General features: G+C 41.4%; 1 protein-coding gene across 1 annotated transcript in view; it reads right to left on the bottom strand.

Moving 5' to 3' along the window:
- Positions 1-16,709, bottom strand: part of ME1 (malic enzyme 1) — a 168,903-nt gene extending 152,194 nt beyond the window's left edge. Inside the window, exon 1 of the mRNA XM_061358346.1 lies at positions 16,365-16,709. Coding sequence (XP_061214330.1) covers positions 16,365-16,466 — 102 coding nt within the window. The 5' untranslated portion in view covers positions 16,467-16,709. The remainder of the gene's footprint in view (positions 1-16,364) is intronic.
- Between the last annotated feature and the right edge of the window lie 3,208 nt (positions 16,710-19,917).

Raw genomic sequence — 19,917 nt, 5'->3', positions numbered from 1 at the left:
ACTGTTCTATGATTCTATGAGGATATGTTTTGGATTTGTGCTGGAATCAGTGTTGATAACACTGGGATGTTGTAGTTCTTGCTGAGCAGTGCTTACACAGAGTCAAGGCCTTTTTTGCTTCTCACACCACCCCACCAGTGATTAGGCTGGTGATGCACAAGAAGCTGGGAGGGGAAAGAGTTGGGACAGCGGACCCCAACTGAAAAAAGGAATATTTCATGCTGTATGACAGCACTCTCAGCATACAAAGCTGGGGAAAGGAAGAGAAAGGGGTGGACATTCGGAATTATGGCGTTTATCTTTCCAAATAACCATTATGTATGATGGAGCCCTGCCTGCTGATGGGAAATGAAAATTCCTTCATTTCCTTTGGTTGCATGTATGACATTTGCTTTACCTAATAAAGAGTTTTTATCTTAACCAATGAGTTTTCTCATTTTTACTCTTCCAATTCTCTCCCCCACCCCAATATGTGCAAGTGAGTGAACAAGCTGTGCAGTGCTTAGTTGCCAGCCAGTATTAAACCACAACAGTTGCCCAGGGAAGCTGTACAGACTCTGTCCATAGAGGTTTTCATGACCTGACAGGGTACTGCCCTGAGAAACATGTTATCTCTATATACCTAAACCTTGCTTTGGGTGGAAGGTTCAACTACAGACCTCTTGAGATCCTTGCCAATAGGAATTACCATATGGTTTTGTAATAATATTCCACTTGCATTCCCTGTGATATTTTCCAAGCTCCTTCCACTAAGTATCATTCAGACAGTGGTCTTTCTAGTTTCAGGGGAAAAAAAGATCATTTCAAGCAGCAATCACAGTTTTTCGCACCAGGCACTGGAAATAACTAACTTCATGCAGATGAATGCCAGGTACCTTAATTTAATTGGTTTGTATTATTGTTCTGTGTTACTCTTTGAGTCAAGCAGGGAAAGAGAAATGAACACACACTCATGTGGGTTTCACACATCTGCATAAGCCAGCTAAATGTGGGCCAAAGCACTGGAAAGCCTTACTAAGACAGACCAATAAACATACACCCCCAAAAAAATGGCTCCCCAAAATTAAACATGCTTTCTCAAAACCTATGAGGCAGATAAAATGTCAGAGCACAAACTAAATTCAATAGGTTAAGTCATTGAAAAGGCTTACAAAAATACTGTTTGCAAGTTCCTTAGCATGGAAAACTACAGTAGGGGGAGTAATTTTGTCTAGAAGGTATTATTTTAAAACCCAGGATTTGCTCTTGTGATTACTTCAAATACTTCAGTCCCATATGCTGCACCACCTGACAAAGCCACTCAATCATTAACTTGCATTTTCCTCTAACTACTCATTTCAAGGCAGGGTGGAATAGCAGCATACATAATCTAGAGATGCTGCCACTCAAAAGAAGAGTTTGCATCCAGAACAGCTTCTGCTCCTGCCAACATGGATTTGGTGCTGCAAACAGAAATTCATTTGCCTATAACAACATATATTGTCAGCTGAAGGAAAGACAGGTAGGGTAAATTCCTGTTCAAATCATACCACCTTCAACCCAAGATGAATTTCTCTGCGCTAGTACCTGGATTCCAACACCCACAGCACCAAAACAAGATTAATGAGGTTAATATTATTAAGATTTGCTGAAGATAACAGATTCACAGTATGCAGAGCAGATTCACCATAACAGATCCAGCTTCAGTTTTCTACAGCTGTATGTCTAATTACTGCATTATTGCTCTGCTCTCCACATAACAGCTTTGCCTAAGTAATGAAGTGTAAGAAGCCAGTACAAAATAAATAGGGCTTGTACATACATGCCATGTTTCATCATAGTAACTGAAAGATTATTACTATGTGTTTAAGCAAATAGATGTATGTAAGCATTTGGGGGGGGGGGGAAGGGGGTAATGCTTATCACTATATATTTTGAGAGTTGTTCTAATGCCAGTTTGGAGCACAGCCAGACAAGCATTACCTTTCTGCAGCTACTTACATAATTATTTTCAGGATTAGGTTCATAGATATTAATTCATTATGTAGGCTTTCTGGTAACTGCTGAACAGAAAACAGGAATCAATTTGAAATAAATTATTAAAAATATGGGAGGATTAAAATAAATTCAATATTTTGACATGAAAAGTGATTCATTTTGCTCAATGTTAAACCTTCATCGAGTCATTTTTCAAAGAAAATCCTAATTTGCTGGTTATTTACACCACTGAAGCATAATTTCTAAGAATGTCATAATTAATATGTGGAGAAAATACATGGACTTCCTTATGTTTAGAGGACATACATGTGCATTGCTTTTAGCAAATTTATCAAAGAAAAGAATAATAAGATATTTAAAAATATATCTTTGAGGACAATGGCAGCTCCACTACACAAGGTATGGCATAAGTTTTAGTCAGCGTTTAGACATTTTCTATGCAGGATATTTTTTCTAGAATATTAACAGTGGGAAAAGAGTGTATTTCAAATTTATATCACCCTGCCTATCCAATAGTTAGCAAAGCCTTCACATGACTAAATATACCCTTAAAAAGTCAGCCTTTACTGACATCATTGCATGAATTTTAGTCATGAAGACATGAATTCTAGCTTCTTGAAGAAATGAAGTTTCACCGAGTTAAAAACTAGCAAGTAGTGGTTAGCTCAAGGTTGAAATACATTTTCTTGCAGGAAGCACTGACTTAAGCTTCCTCAGGCATTCAGCTGATAAATACTGAATGCTTTCTCACCTCTTGCCCACACTCAGCTGGAATGGATGCAACTCTACCAATGCTGCTCAGGCCTAGGAAGCTTACACGAGGCGGCCAAGGGTCAGCTACCACTGCATCTAATTGGAACTAATCTGCATGTGGCACAGCACGGCCTGAATCCTGAAGCAGGTTTAGCTACACAGATGGGTGATTTCTTCCTGCCTATTCAGAACTTCTTCATCCCCCCACTGCACCCCCACCCCAACCCCCTCCCAGAATTCAACACTGGTCATGATTTGCAGTCCTGTTTAATGGATTTTCATGGATCTAGGAAAGTGTACGTGCAGCAGATTGCACGTCCACTAATACCTTCTATACTTGTAATTACAATATGGTAGAACAACATGAACAAAATAAGTCAGTACTATACAGAATAGACATGGGTTTAGTTAGATGTGACTCTAAAGAAATAGCAGCCTGCAGACTGATTACTGCAAAAACTAGAAGGTTATTTGGGTCACCAAGTTAAAAAAAAAAAAAAAAAGTGTAAATAGAAACTAGATTATAGCTGTAAAAAGACAACATAGCAAAATGTTATCTAAAAAGACTAATTATACAAGACCAAATACTTTATCCTAGTTTTCATCCTCAGCATTTCTCAAATGCTGCTTGCCTTTTCAGATGAGAAAACTAAATGACTAAGATTTAATAATCACAAGTGCATGACCTAGTTTCCAGTCCAGTGCCCAATCTGCTACAGTATTCTACTTCTCTTGCTGAAGTAGAGCTCACTAATTAGGGGAAGGGAAATGTATGTACACATACTCATTACATAGTTACGAAGCAATACAAAGAAAGCCTTTAAACATTTGTGAAGTGTACCTCAAAGTAAACCAGAAAGGGTGTCTGTTAGTCACACACCCTGTCTAAACTGCTGGTGGAACATTATGACAACTAAACTATATTCATCTATTCTTCTTGGTTTTACCCACTACATCCATACAGCAGAAGTAAGTTAGAGGACTCAGCAACTATAGAACCAGAAGATAGATACTGCCATAAACTACAAAAAAAAAAAAAAGTTTAGAAAATAATATTAGTTTGAAAGGTGTGTTTCTTTATCCTACAGATTTTACTTTTTTCCTAAGAATTACACCACAGAAGGAAGAATTCGCTTTTTATTTTCTACTTTGAGTTTACCCATGTCACTCCAAGAAGCACGAGAGCTCAGTAGGTCAGAGAGCCTGGCAGGAGAGCAGAGGCTCTAGTTTCACTCAGACTCTTGACCTGGAACACTTTCACTCTTCTGGCAATCGCAAGGCCAGTGGCTACAAGACAGAGCCAGAGCCAGACTTGTTTCTCCAGGTAAGATGCAAAGTGAGATGTTCTACTTTTCCTGATCTTAGATGAATGTGTTCCTTTCAAACAGGTGCTGAGGGCGTGTGGCAAACACTACCTTCAATGCAGAAAAAAAGCTGTACAGTAAGACACCTCTCCTGGTAACTGTTTACATATGCATATACATTTATTTATCCTCACCTATAATCAATGTATTTAATTCAACTACTGCAGTGTTCTAAATATGTTCTATTCAAAGTAAAACGTTTAAAAACTAATAATAAAAACCACCACCACAACAAAACAACAACAAAAAAAAAAAATCAGGAATATAAAGCTACTTTAAGGGCCATTATTTTTTCTTTACCTGACCCTTTACTGACCTGATAGACAGCCATGCCAAATCCCGTCACATGAGCAAGAGGAAGGCTTTATCCAGCATTCTCTTAGGAAAAGCAATGCAATTGATAAGCCTCATCCTTAGAGAATTTGGCATGAAATGTTGTCTTAACAAAACAACACAAAAAAAGATAACCACACTGCTCTTATGCTCTCAGACTGTAAAAACTGAATACCCTGAAGACATAAATCAGGGTTCAGTATTCTGTACTTGAAGTAATCCTAAAGTTTTTTTCTGCTACTAAATTACTTTTCTACATTACAAAAAGAAACACAGTTGTAATTTAAACATGTTTAACGGTGGCAAAAAAGGTCCTACAAAAAGCTTGCAAAGTCCTTTTTAAGAGTTTTAGTACCATACACTTAATCAGCCATGATCTGGTGAAGCAGAGCATTTTGATGCCTCATACATTTAACCTAAGTTTGTCATCTAGATAACTTAAGATAAGCAAAAGAGAGTGCAGAAGTGTGTGTTTAAGAAGCAAAGATGCAGGAACATGATCGATGCCTTCAAAAAGCTATCTACCTACCATCTAATACAAAGTCTTCCTCCGCTTCAGGTGCGTTGCTCCCGTTCAACCCCTCCAAAAATAAATACAGAACTTTAATAAAATATTCAAGACAAATCAAACCAACATTAAGCACTTCATAGACTTGGGCATTCATTTTATTTTAGCAATACACTGCTCTATTCTGACTTCTATCTGTAACTATTGAGCTCTTTTGTACTATTTCAGTAAAGAGGCTTTACTGCCTCTTTTGTAAGTATACCTCCACACACAAATCTGCTTTCTAAAGTTAGGTATCTGGAGGAAGAAATCCAATAAGTCAGCTAGACACTAGTACCGAAAACGTCATAACACGCTTTATAATTACCACTATGCAGTTATCTCCAGGACAGACTTAAGACACAATTTTTTTTATTTTTTTTTTTTAACTTCATTAGTAAAAGCCTTTTTTTTTTTCTTCTTTTTGCCTTTGTGGAAAAGAGACTTATGTATTTCATAGCAATTTTTGTTAATTCTATTGCAAAACAGTAATTCTATACTACCCAATCTCCATGCCAAAAGCAAACTTAAAAACGTATTACTCAGAGAGCACAACAGGAAGAAAGCTAAACTGTGATATCCCATCTGAACTGGATGCCAAAATCATTTAATGCCTCATAGCACCTACTCTGCTCCAAAAATACACACAATTCATTAATAAGACAGATGAATCTAAAGAGCTAACTCAAGCTAGAAGACTGAACTTATTTAAGCAAAGTTACATTGAACCAAAGATATTTGTAATTTTTCAAACCATAAGGATATTTATTGTATCAATATTCAGAAAGTATAGGCAGAACACTGACATAAGTTTTAATGTTAAGCTTGGTTATTGGAGAAAAAAAACAACAGTTTTTCTAAGCCAGAAACAAGTAACAGTTGCTGCTTGAACAAGCACATGTATGTAATGAGAAAATGCATTGCTGCTCTATGCCTCATTTATATTTGAAAAGCAAAACAGTAATGAATTTGCTCTCAGAACTCTTATACCAGATAAATATATCCTGACATATTTCTACATCTTTGGCTGGGAGCCACACAAGTATTCAGAGCATACAAGCTGCTTGCTTTTCTTTTTTTTCCAATTCTACATTATGTATTCTTTATGTACATACGAAGTGTTTACTCCATAATTCCTGTGCTTCCTCTACATTGTAAACAACCTCAAGCGCTGCACAGAGTATTGTATTTCACACAGAAATAGGCACTAACAGTATCCAAATAAACTACAGACACTGATTTCAGCAGAAAGCACACAGCGCCTGCAAGAACCGCCTCCAGAGTGCCCTGTGACCTCCTCTTCCTAAATCAGGATTTCGCTTCCTGAATTATGCAACAAATTATATTAGCAAAGCTTAAGCTTTGATAAGGCCAAAACTTCTTTTCTTATGCATGCACTTCATGCTTTTAACTCCTAACAAAGAAAAAAAAAATCTATACTGAGGACTACACATAAAATAATTCTTATGCAAAATCAGGATGTTTTTAACAGAATCACATTTAGCTTTCTTCACAGCCTTTTTTTTTCTCTCTGAAATCACCCATAGATTTGGACTATTTAAGGTCATCTTAATTAAGCAAAAAAACCAGAAACCATAATGTTCATCATTTTAGATCAAACCAGACTAGTCTCTGAAAGGTTCCGCTAGCCAAAAACATTTATCTTGCACACTGAATAAATATTTCAGTGTTTCCTTCTAAACGGTCTGCTAGGAATCATGTCTTAGAAGTCTGTGGAGGTTACAGGCACTCAAGCTCTCCAAGTAACAAAGGGGTTTGGTTTTTTTTAAGTGCTAATTTGACGCCAGTTTTTTTACCAGCTTCCCTTCTTGAATTCCTCTACCATTAATTTACTCTCAGTAAAAAGGAAGCTAGGAAGCAGTGCTACTGGCTGTGCATGATACCCTTCTCCCTGAATGACAAGCCAGAATATTCTAGTGTCAAGCCAAATTCATAGAATCATAGAATCACAGAATCACAGAACAGTTAGGGTTGGAAAGGGCCTTAAGATCATCAAGTTCCAATCCCCCTGCCATGTGTAGGGACACTTCACAGTAAACCATGTCATCCAAGGCCATGGCCAACCTGGCCTTGAATACTGCCAGGGGTGCAGCATTCACAATCTCCTTGGGCAACCCATTCCAGTGCCTCATCACCCTTACAGTAAAAAACTTCCCAAATATCCAGTCTAAACTTCCCCTGTTTAAGTTTGAACCTGTTACTCCTTGTCCTATCACTACAGTCCCTAATGAAAAGTCCCTCCCCAGCATCCCTATAGGCCCCCTTCAGATACTGGAAGGCTGCTATGAGGTCTCCACACAGCCTTCTCTTCCCCAGGCTGAACAGCCCCAGCTTTCTCAGCCTATCGTCATATAGGAGGTGCTCCAGTCCCCTGATCATTCTCGTGCCCCTCCTCTGGACTTGTTCCAACAGTTCCATGTCCTTTTTATGTTAAGGACACCAGAACTGCACACAATACTCCAAGTGAGGTCTCACAAGAGCAGAATAAAGGGGCAGGATCCCCTCCTTCGACCTGCTGGTCACGCTCCTTTTGATGCAGCCCAGGATATGGTTGCCTTTTTGGGATGCAAGCGCACACTGAAGCTGGCTCATGTTAAGTTTCTCATTGACCAACATCCCCAAGTCCTTCTCGGCAGGGCTGCTCCGAATCTCTTCTCTGCCCAGCCTGTAGCTGTGCCTGGGATTGCTCCCACCCAGGTGTAGGACCTTGCACTTGGCATGGTTAAACTTCATGAGGTTGGCATCAGCCCACCTCACAAGCGTGTCAAGGTCCCTCTGGATGGCATTCCTTCCCTCCAGCGTATCAACCGAACCACACAGCTTGGTGTCATTGGCAAACTTGCTGAGGGAGAACTCAATCCCACTGTCCATGTCAGCGACGAACATGTTGAACAAGACCGGGCCCAACACAGATCCCTGAGGGACACCACTCATTACTGGTCTCCAGCTGGACACTGAGCCATTGACCACAACCCTCTGCGTGCGGCCATCCAGCCAGTTCTTTATCCACCGAGTGGTCCATCCATCAATTGATGTCTCTCCAATTTAGAGACAAGGATGTCGTGTAGGACAGAGTCAAACACTTTACACAAGTCCAGGTAGATGACATCAACTGCTCTACCCCTGTCCATCAGTTCTGTAGCCCCATCATAGAAGGCCACCAAATTGGTCAGGCAGGATTTCCCCTTAGTGAAGCCATGCTGGCTGTCACCAAGCACCTTGTTGTTTTTCATGTGCCTTAGCATGCCTTCCAGGAGAATCTGCTCCAAGATTTTGCCAGGCACAGAGGTGAGACTGACTGGTCTGTAATTCCCTGGGTCATCCATTTTCCCCTTCTTGAAAATGGGGGTTATATTTCCCTTTTTCCAGTCGTCGGGAACTTCACCTGACTGCCATGATTTTTCAAATATGATGGACAGTGGCTTAGCAACTTCATTTGCCAGCTCCTTCAGGACCCACGGATGGATTTCATCAGGACCCATAGACTTGTGTACATTCAGATTTTTAAGATGGTTTCAAACCAGATCCTCTCATCTTCCTCCTCTAACTAGAAACTGTCAGCATCATTATTTGAAGACCCGAATTCGTGTCTCAGGTAAAACACTGGAAACACTGAAGATTTTGCCTGGTCTCTGACAAGTGCATGTAAAATCTTGCTGTTTCTATTAGGAAGCTCCAAGTCCTACCCATTCTAGTTTTGCAGACACACCACAACTGTTTCAAGTTTGTCTGTAGCTTTGCTGCCCAAAACTTTGGCTCCCACATATTACAAAGTGGTAATCCTACAACATTTTATTGCCTTTTTCCTATACCAGATTTAGCTCTTTGATGTTGCCTTAAACCAGACAATGGAGATAATTACTGTAAAACTACTCCAAGTCATGGGCCTGGCCCACACTGCCCTGGCACAAAATAAAGAGAAAGCCCCTCTATAAAAGAGAAGGACATTCAAACAAAGCTTAACTAACACCCTACTACTGCCAAACTGAGTTACTGGCTTAAATCATGGCAAAGGAGAGAGTCATAAAACTTCAGATGAGAGGAAGAGACCCAGAAGCACCAGCCAGTGCCCTCGTGATGCATCACCCTACCAGCCAGCACACATGTACAGCACCAGGCATTAATCCATTTGGTTTGTGCTAGTAGAGACATAGCCTCTGCGTCCACTTCTACAGAAGCTATCTCTGTGGATGATCACAGGGGGTGTTTCCAAAACTGGCAGCTTTCCTAGTTACGGAATAGCTTTGGATCTTGCAAAACCTCCCAGCTGGAGTCAGACGATCCCTTATGCTCAGAAGCTGTAAGGGTAAGCCTTCCTCCACCAGTGGCTCCGTAACTTCCCTGGACACGTATTTAGCACAGGGGCAACAGGTCACTTAACCATGGTCTGGAGCAATGAGACCTTTGGTGTGAAGGTCAACATCAACCCCTGTGAGCCTGGGCTACAGCAGCCATGAGCCAGTTATGTATGGAGACAGTGTTCTCATGGGAGAATGGATAATGGGTACATAAACTCTGAATAATCCTGAAAGATACAGCAAGGCTGTGAGAGGCCCGAGGAAGCTTAAGCAAGCAAGATAAGAAGAAGCTATAATTCAGTGAGTTATGAGACCTGTGGGCTGTTGGCAAGCTTTCGAGGTCAAGTTCTCACACCTGTGCTTAACCAATTATGTGTTAGTAGCTAAGGGTCTTCAAGACATGTATCCAATCATAATATGCCAAATCACTGTAAGTGCATGTAAGAAATGGTATGTAAGGAGTTAAAGCTTTGTAATAAATTGGCATTCACTGATCACATTTATCGTCTCTGCGTTGTCCGTGACCCCCCGCGTCAACAGTTATGCACCAAATACACTGCTCACCTGAGCAGGCAAGATGGGGAAAGGAAAGGTATGACAAAGCAAAGATGATACATTTTAACTTGGGGTCATGGGTTAATAAGAAACATCTCTGTTACACATTTCACTTCCTCCTCTCCTCTGAGAGGGAAGCAGGGACAGGGGAGAGAAGCTTGTGGCTGCTATGGCCACAACTTTTTTTCAGAGACAGCTCAACACAAGAGACTGACTCAGCAGAACTGCATATATAAAGTGAAGAATGCAAAATAAGAACTCCTGTATGATGAGATATGCTTTCTGCAGAAAGCACAAATATTCATTGCAGCTTATTTTACCTAAACAGAAGTACAGTTTCCCAGTGAGCTCTTATCCTACTTGGTGTCAGCATCCATCAGTAAGACTAAAAAAACACCACCAAAGTTCTGTGCCCAGCATCTCTATAAAACCTAGTATAGAAAAGTGCATTTAACCTATTTTACGTAAGCAAATCCTGTTTGCAAGGCCCTCTGTGCCAGGATTAAGGTTTCTATTCAAGTAGCATTTAGAACCAGTAGGCAAAGGATTCCTCAGTCTAAAGAAAAAGGTCAACTTTGTATTCAACTACTGAAGTTCACAAGAAAATTGCACAACAGAAAAGCATCTTTAATACCTGAAACAGCTTCACAGCAAAATAATTCTAATTGTGACAACGCAGACCACTGTTGAGCTGCTGACACTGCTATATTGCTTACTACACAACTTCTCCATCTTATTTGCTTTTAATTCATGTCACAGAACTTCGTTCCTAACTTGCTGTCTCAGCACTCTTTTTCGTAACAGCAAGCAAGGAACTAGAGGCCAACAGGAAGAAAATAATATAAACAGCAACCACAGCAAATTACCTGCTAGGTCAGGAACAAAGCAGGTGGAAGCAATGAATGCTGTAAGCTCTATACATGAAATAGAAGTTGGTGGTAAAATAACCCGATTGAAATACTTTGTGCTTTTCCCAAGACTTCTTCCTCATTAACAGTATGCAGGAAAAATCTGCCTTAAAGTAACAAAGGTAGAAAAAAAACCCCACAGAATTAATTTTTAAAGTCCTTCACACATACTGTAAATAAAAATACCCATACAAAAAACATCCCGCATTGCAACCCTCCCTCACATCTCAAAAAGGTGACTGCAAGAAGGAAAACACTGGCAATGTGTTTGCCACAATAAGTTGCAGACTGCAGTTCTGCCAGTCTGCAACTTATGGTCCTGGCTGTTGAAGAGCAAATACCTCTGGTATGAACCAACCTCATACTTGAAAAATCTCCTGTTTTAGGTTGTCAGTCCGCAGAACAGCACCTCTGGTGTCAGAGACCCCAGTAATACTTCAAAACTGCAATGCCTACCAAACACAGGCAAAATCAATACAAGTTCACTCCAAAAGGTTTCAGACAGACCAGACAGATTTGCTTTTTGTGCTAGCACAACCACCATACCATTTACTTTTGTCAAACACCAGAAAAAGAGCATATGCTTATCTCTATGCTAGGTGACCTGATGGGAATAAGAACCTGGAAATACTAGTGTTAGAAACTACAAAGTTGTAATGGGTAAAATGTTCATAGGAAAAAAAGGAGGCAGAAGACAGTGAGAGTGATCAGCAACTATACCCACAAAAGATTTACTCAAATTATACCTTTACTTTCACATAGAACTGACCATCTTCCAATCTAAAAGACACTATCATGCCTACTACCACTTAATATGAAATCATCCTTTGCAACATCAGGTAACCTCCAGAAAACATATTTTACAATTTAGTATAGATACTGATAATATGCCATTTTAAGCAGTGTTTTCCTCCTCCGTCCCCAGCTTCATCAGTTTTCCTTGTGGAATATCTATCTACAGCTAAGACAAAAGCAACAACTAGCGAGCACTAGGCACTCCAGAGGACCCAGACAGAGTACCCAGACAGAGTACCTGTGTTTATGATGTGAAAATATGAACATTACCAATGGAAGGAGAAAAAGACTTCCAATGCTTGGTATTTGATAAAGGAATAGATTTGTTTAGAGGAGTTTCTTAAATGTTTATTCTCTTTTACCCAGTAAATGGAATGCTCCTGTTTTTTTTTACTGAAGTCAGGTTTTCTGAGGCCTATTACAGGGTCACCAACAAATGTCAGTCACAAAACCTTTTCTATGTGTCACCCACACTAATTGCAGGATGATATTTTCTCAAAATCAAATTTGATTTTAGTGAAACAACTAGCTGTATACAGAACAAAATATATCTGGTTTTCAAAAGCATTCTCCTCCCGCTCTCTGAAACATACAGGCAAAATGGGAAGTCCGTGCTTCTGTCTAGCTAGATGACAATTTCAGTTGAATTAAAATTAAAAAAAAAAAAGTTTACAATTGTCTTTACAGTAAATTAGTACAGATAGCATGTGTAATCTGATAGGAAAGACAAGCATTCATATCTTAATAACCCCCTGATAAACTGCTCATTCCCTCAGCCTGGAATTGTTTATTCTGAGAAAGTGTCACTAGAGGCATCCTTCAGTCTTTCACTTCTCCTAATATCTCCAGTTTGGCCACTGTCTGAAAAAAGACACTGGGATAAAGGGACCTTTGGTCTATTCCAGTATGGTTCTTTTATCTTATAGTGAGCATTTTACATATCTTATGGTTCGTAAATCTTATAGCATGTCTGACAGCCAGCTCCAGCCAACAACTAATATCACTGCTTAGTTAAGAACCTACTAAGATCCCACAGTATCACATAGAAGAGGTGGTAAGGATAAAACATAAATGTCTTGGCAGGTGGGGTTGATTGGGAGCTCCTGGATATTCAGCAGCCCCATCACAGGCTGTTCTGAAATTCTCCAGTGCCTTAGGACAACTTGAATAAAAGGAAAATAAAAAAGAGGGACCACCAGTTTGCACACACACTACACTCAGCAATGATGACAGCACTGTCAGGAGAGGGGTAACAATTAAGCAGCTGGAGAAGGAAAAGAGCCCTCCAGCACTTAGATTTCACAGAATCACTCATTTCCTACTCACTGAACTACTCTGAAAGAATACAAAAGCAGCCTGGAAGCAAAGCGCTACTCCAATGGCAAAGTTTCTCGGTGTTTTCAAGTGCTCAGATTTGGCAACTGATACAGGATACTCAAAAAGTTTGGTATTGAAATACGCATTTGCGTATCTTCACATCAAGATTCTGAAAACAAGTAGCTTATGGGAAACTATCATTTGTTTAATCATTAAACGGTAAAAAAATGAAAAATTAGATGAAAGTTCAGTGTCAAATGATTTGTTTTAAAATTATAAACTCGTACATTGAGTAAAGCATAAATGAGATTTACAGTAGAAGCGGAGCAAATTGCTTTCACACTTCTGTAGCTCATCAGCTTAAAGAACATAGAAATCCCAGCCAAAGGTTTCTAAATGTGATCTATTTCAATGAAAAGAAGTGAAATTATGTTTGTTTTCCTTGTAATTGCTATTTACAATGTGTTTAGTTGTCTGGGGGGGAGGGGGGGTGATTAACAAAAAGGTTCTAAATACACATTTAAACACTATGGACCTAAAATCTCAGAAGATAAACTGAATCACAGTAACTGTCCACAGATTTGGACATGCGTCCTCAAGCAATTAAAGTCATGATGACTCAATTCTTGATGCATCACTGCTGCTGAGATGGAGCTGTAAAAGCAGCAATGGTTTTACATATAGGCAAAATGCCCCAGCATGACAGAAACAAAACAACCTCAAACATTTTTATTAAGCTTTTGCTCAGTAAAGTCTGTACACGTTTGTGAATTACTTACAAAGGGAACATAAAAGATTTAAGAATGACATTGCCTAGGGCTTCAACATACTTCAGTGCTTAGTATGTTCTGGAAACTCTGCCATCCAGGCAGTAGAAGGCAAGTGGAAAAGAAAAGATCTAGATGTTTACTCTGACATTTCCACAGCCCTTTCGCTCATCTCTCACCAGCCAAAGTATAAAAAGTAATGTATGCACTGAGTGTGCAGAAATCCAGATTTATTGTTCCATGAGTGGAGGACAAAATGAAGATGGGTATTAATAAAAATATTTAAAACAATAGCTCCCTATTTCTTTTTACATCTACTTTTAAAGATATCCCAGTATAAATGGTTCCCTGTAAAATTTTCGTTTTGACTTGTCTGAGAAATGGAGTGTACTATTTGAGGATGCAAGGCCCACACTTCCACCTATTGCAGCATATTTCAGCTTTACCTGCTTAACAGCCCAGCTGTCTTAGCTTAAGAGACCCTGAAACTTCATTTGTCTTGTTTTAATTCGAGTCACTGCTAGATAGCACTACTCAGTACTTTCAATCTACTCCTGACAAGTATAAGCAAATAGGATCGGCACTGTACCCAAGAGAAAGCACCAATACAGAGAAATTGCAACTCTTAGGGCCCAGGAGACAGCAGAAAGTTCTGGCACTTCTGCAGAACTGTAAACAATCCCTGTACTTTAGAATCATTAAAGGAAATTCCTCCCCCCCAACTTCAAATTGAATTCTCTGCAACCTCATGATTGTTTAACAGCCTTGGCAATAGAAAGTGAACTGGGAATAACAGCTCCCACACACACAGGCAGGCCTCAAGCTATCAAACTGGCAACTATGTTGGCAGTACTTAACATATTTTATTGCCCATATATATATTTGGCAATAAAATATATGTATATTAAGGGGTGTGCATATGCATATGCATGTGTTTATGTATACAGTAGGGTGCAATATATCCACACTCACCAAAAGTCACCTGTCTCAGTCAGAAAACTGGATTACCCATTCTTCAGCAGAGCAGGACCAGACTCTCATGGGCATAAAGACCAGATTTTTCAGCTGACATTTTCTAACACCAAACTCTGTGCTAGCTGGGTAGATGTGGCTGGTAATGAACAACTCCTTCCAGCTTCTCTGCTGTGGTACAAGTATCACAGCTGAGGGGGGAAAGAAAAAGAAAGCCAAAGCCAAGAAATCAAGCAAGACCCTTCCTCTTTAGCACCTCATCTCCAGCTATGCTGTTCAGAGGCAAGGTAGATGTATTGGAAAGGAAGAAGATAGCAATGCTCTTGCTTTGCTTCTGAGTACCCTGTATTCAGTGCATTTTGGAATAAGCCCCATTTTACTTCTTAAAATAAGGTGGGGTTTTTGTTGGGATGGCTTTCCTGATAATTCTGAATAAGGTTTTTCCGTGAATACTAGAGCTGCTTAAAAGCAATTCCAAGTGAAACTGCCTCTCCTTGGTTTCTTCTTGGGAGTTTTATGTTTTGATTAATTTTCCTTTTACCTAACCTCAGGAGACCTTCTTGGGCCTACACACAGAGACATTAGACAGCTTCTGAGGAAACCTTGTAGTCAAGCACCAAGGCTAATAAAAGCACTATTCATCTAACTAATACATGGAGTTTTTCATGATGAGTCAACCTACCCAGTAAAACTAGAGACATAGTTTGCATCAATTTATCCAACTCACCAATAACTAAAATGACTGCATATACAGCCTAATGGAGAGGTACAAGGCAGAGCAGCATTAAAGGTAATTTGCAAGAACATAGCTGGGGCTAAGGAGTTGACCAAGATTTTATGTGCTAGGTGAGGCTTATCATCTGCCTTTAACTTTACCCATTTTTCATTTTAGCAGCAAATCCAGAGGCCTGTCACGCCAATAAAGTATTTTAGTATCTGAAATTCACATCTTTGTCAGAGCTGTGCAAACACCCAGATTAATTTTTTCCAGATTAGTTTAATATGTTTAGTAAGTTTTAACATGATGAATTACTATTCTTAAATAAATTAGAGATGTGACAAAAAGGTTTTGCTATGCTACGGCATCTCTTAAGAGCTGAATTGATGCAGAGCAGGGGGATGAACTGGAGGTCAATTTCACAACTGCGAATGGTGATAAACTGCCTTTCTCACCTGCCAGGGGACAACACGAACATCCAGGCTTGTCAGCATGAAACAAGCTGGGGCGTCCGTGGGAAAGAGAGAGGAGAAAGAACGAGGGTACCAGGAAAGCACAGACACGGCACAGGAACTCGTATCAGAGCGGCGTAACTTTCAGCATCATCCTCCCTGGGCTGCTGCTGCTTCTCTTCTCCAGAAGATACAGCGGGGCTGCCGCCGCTGCTCACGGCGAGCTCCGCGCCCCCGGCCGACGATGGCGGGGCGGGGGCGAACACGGCAGCCCACGGGCCCCCCGCCGCCACGGAGGAAGAGGAAGCGCCGCCCGGCCCGCAGGAAGTACCGCTGCCCCGCACCCGCCGCCCCACCGGCTGCCCCGACCCGCCAGCCGCTGTGGGGCACCGGACCGGACCAGGCCGGGCCGAGCCGTGCGGGGCGCTCTCCAGGCGCTGCGCTGCGACAGGTGGCGGTGGCGACGGCGAGAGGCCGCCGGGCGTCCCCGCCGCCTCGGGCCGGGCCCCGCAGGCAGCCGAAGCAGGTCTCTCCGTCCCGCGTGGACGGCGGTTCGGGGCGAGCGAAGAGGGCGCACCTGCCCCTACCTTGTTGAGGTGGGGGTCGCGGAGCACCTCGTAGCCCCTCTTCATGGTGATCTGCCGGGACCGGCCGGCGTCCCGGCACTTGGCTGCCTCCTCTCCTTGCATGACGCGGCTCGGCTCGGCTCTGCTCACTGCCGTCAGGTCGCTGCGGGAGCCGAGGCAAAGTGGCAGCTCCTCCTGCTGAGGTGACCGCCCGGCGGGGTGGGATGATCCTGCGGGAGGGAGGGGGCAGAGCCGCGGCGAGGCGCCGCCGCCGGGGGGGTGTGTTTTCGGGGTGTCACCGGGCGCTGCTGCCGCTGAGTCACCGGCAGCTCCGCGCACAGCCGGGTGGGCAACCAGGTGTGAGGGGGGGAAACGTGGGTGGTGCGGGCCCGCAGCCCTCCCCGCGCCGGCAGCCCCCGGTGGTGTGATACCGCTCCGGGCCCGGCATTTGCTAAAGGGTTAGACCGCCCTCCCTTTTACCGCTTCAGACAGCCCCTCCGGTTGGCTCTGTGCCCGCTAGAAACAGGCTAAGCTCTAATCACCTGCTGAAGGGAATCCTACTAGCGGCTCTCCATTATAACACTGGGTTTTATCCAGAGCCTGGTGGTAGCCGGTGCAGCAAGCATGGTCACTTAACTGTGGGAGACCACCACGTTGTGATACATAGGCTCAGGGACTGGAGTGGGATCCCACACCCAAACCAAACCCCCTGGAGTTGGCCATATGCACAAACAAGGCCTGTGTTCCTTAACAACAGTCAAATTTCATTGCTACTATTAAATGACTGTGAAATGCAACCTTTTCCGGAGGGGATGGGCTGCATAGCTTTGTGCAGTCGGGAGCATGTGTTTGATGTAATTAGCTTTGGGTTGCGGAGGTAACCATGTGCTGGCCTCAGCTATGCTGCTCTCAGTTACACCTGATGGGGATGGAGGGGGTATTAGGGCAGAGCAGGTGTTGAGCAGGTTTGTACTGCTATCCTTAGCGTTTGTTTGCAGTATGTTCTGAAATTTTTTGCATACAATCTGTTGTGTACTCCATGACTGTGACTTTGTTCCTGTAAATTCATGCATGGAAAAGCAGAAATGATTTCCATACGGGTACCATAGCCCTGCTGCAGAAATGACACAGCTTGAAATAATGTGGCTATAAAAATACTTAAGGATAGAGGGGTTTGCTACCTGTTGTCAAGCAGCAACAAACAGATCACAATTGCGGCTCTTTTAAACTTATCTCTTTACATTTGATCTGTAGGCCTTGTAGCCATTCTACTACCTCATATTTTATTTTAAAAAAGTCTTTCACAGAATCTGTCTTTTTTTTTTAATTCCCTGCTAAGTAGCTCCTAAAAAATTAATTTGGGGTTAATTAATGTAGGAAAATTGGAAGGGTTCCAAGTCTCTGTTTCTGGAAACTTGATTAGCAAATCAGCAGCAAATTCAGGAAATAAACTTCTCCCTTGCTCCACCATCTCAGAAAGTATTATGGAAATCAGTATTAATAAAAAGATTTGAACAAACTTTAAACCTGGAGTCTTTGAGATTGATTATTCAGCCTTCCTTGTATTTGCCTGGATAGCCAAGGATCTACCTACCCAAGCCCTGAGTATTACCTTCAATAGATATCACAGTAGCACTTAAGGTCTTTCTTAGATATAAGAATAAAAAGCAACTAGAGTCATGATAAATATAAAAGCAATTTGGAAATATTCTTTTTCCTTTGTCTGTGGGAGCACTGAAACCATCCTGATAGACTGCTAGCCTAAATGCAATATTTATGCCCCAGAGAAAGCAATGTGTACTGATGTAATTTTTATCTTTGTGTTGCAACACTGTCTATAAAAAAACTCTGATTGATGCCAAAAGTTACTTCAGCCACTGTACCTGTGCTGAGATCTGACCCCCGATAAGAACTTGTGTTCACTCACCTTGCCCCAGTTATACAAGGTATGCAATGAAACAGCTGATTCAGGTGAAGTCATTTGGATCTCTTTTTATATACAGTCAGACTTCAGAAACCATTAACTGCTGTGTTTTACGTACAAATTTACTCCTCACTGTCTTCCTAAAAATAGAGTCTCTTTCTGTTTGTTATGTTCAAACACTAATAAAAAAAAAATCATAACTATCTGCTAGGATAAATGTGTCTCTGATTTATAAGGACAGCAACAGACCTTTTCAGTTCAAAAGCAAGACCAGAAGAACAAGAAAAAGTGGTGTCTTCTGTCACCTTTAGAAGTCTTCCACCTGAGGCCTGGAATGTTTTAGCATTTAACAGGATTAGTAGAGATTTATTTGTCTGAGTCTGCTGCTAGTGATTGCTTTCCTTGCTAGTGTTTGTAACCTTCTGCGATTTTTGTCATGTTTGTACTGCCTTTGCACAGTACCTTGAGCAAGACCAATTCTAGAGTAACTCTTCCATGACCTCACAATATTTGAACTGCAAAAATAGTTCAAAATGAGCCAAAGGGGTAATATTCAGCAGTTCATCTGCAGTTGGAGGTGGTTATCCTGAAAGAGGTCTGCATTACATGATAAAGCTGTATTACAAGAATATAAATAAAGCTTTTGTAAGTGGCTGAATTATTTTGTTATGACTGTGTACATGATACAGGTATTTTTTGCAAATGTTAGCCTACATTCAGATAAATTATTAGTGAGCACTCTATATTGTCAAGGTGTTTCTGACAGAAAATAAAGTGGCTTTGCCCTTCTAGCAGGCACCTAATTCTGTTTCTCAAATGGTTTCTATATGATATACTTTTAAAACTCATACTCACATTTTTTTGTAAGTACCTATATTTATGGTTTCCTCCCACCAACTATAGAATCGTATCACAGAATCACAGGATGGCTTGGGTTGTAAGGGACATTAAAGATCATCTGGTTCCAACCCCTCTGCATGGGCAGGAGCACCTTCTACTAGACCAGGTTGCCCAAAGCCCTGGCCAGCCTGGCCTTCAACACTTCAAGGAATGGGGCAGTGACAGCTTTTTGACTCTCTCAAATCACCCCAGAAGTACTATAGATATATGAAAAGGTCTACTTGAAATAGTCCTAGTAAAAGAAAAGACTAGAAAGAACACTGGTCATCTAATAGTTTGGGTTGGAAGGGACCTTCAAAGGTCATCTAGTCCAATCCCCCCTGCAATGAGCAGGGACATCTGCAACTAGACCAGAAGCATATTTCAACCTAGTGTTAAAAAGCTTCAGCAAATAATACTTCATAATTTACTTTCTAAGCCAAATGTAAGGAGAGATTAAGTACAGAAAAAAAATATTTCCTTCTTGCTGAAGTGGTTGATTAAGGGGACTGACTGAGCTTAAATATTTACGAATGGAACTTGGGAAATGTCCCTGTTTCAGGCTATGGTGGGTGGATCACAGGATTTGGGCCCCTCGAACCATTGTTTGGACCACTGGGATCTCCATATCCTGCTGTGCCACTGAGGAAGACCGCTGATCTGGGAGAAAGGGAACTACTACATTGTTACAAAAAGACCGAGCTTTTTTAGGGTGGCACTTGTATTTCATGTCTGATTTAGCCCATCAAGATCAGTACCAAATGATGGTAA

This window comes from Neopsephotus bourkii, unplaced genomic scaffold (genome assembly GCF_033783945.1).
Source record: "Neopsephotus bourkii isolate Nb327-2 ecotype Australia unplaced genomic scaffold, CSIRO-AGI_Nbou_v1 NB_941, whole genome shotgun sequence".
Classification (NCBI taxonomy): Eukaryota; Metazoa; Chordata; class Aves; order Psittaciformes; family Psittacidae; genus Neopsephotus; species Neopsephotus bourkii.
The sequence above is the reverse complement of the archived record's forward strand: the minus strand, read 5'-3'. Positions and strand labels throughout refer to the sequence as shown.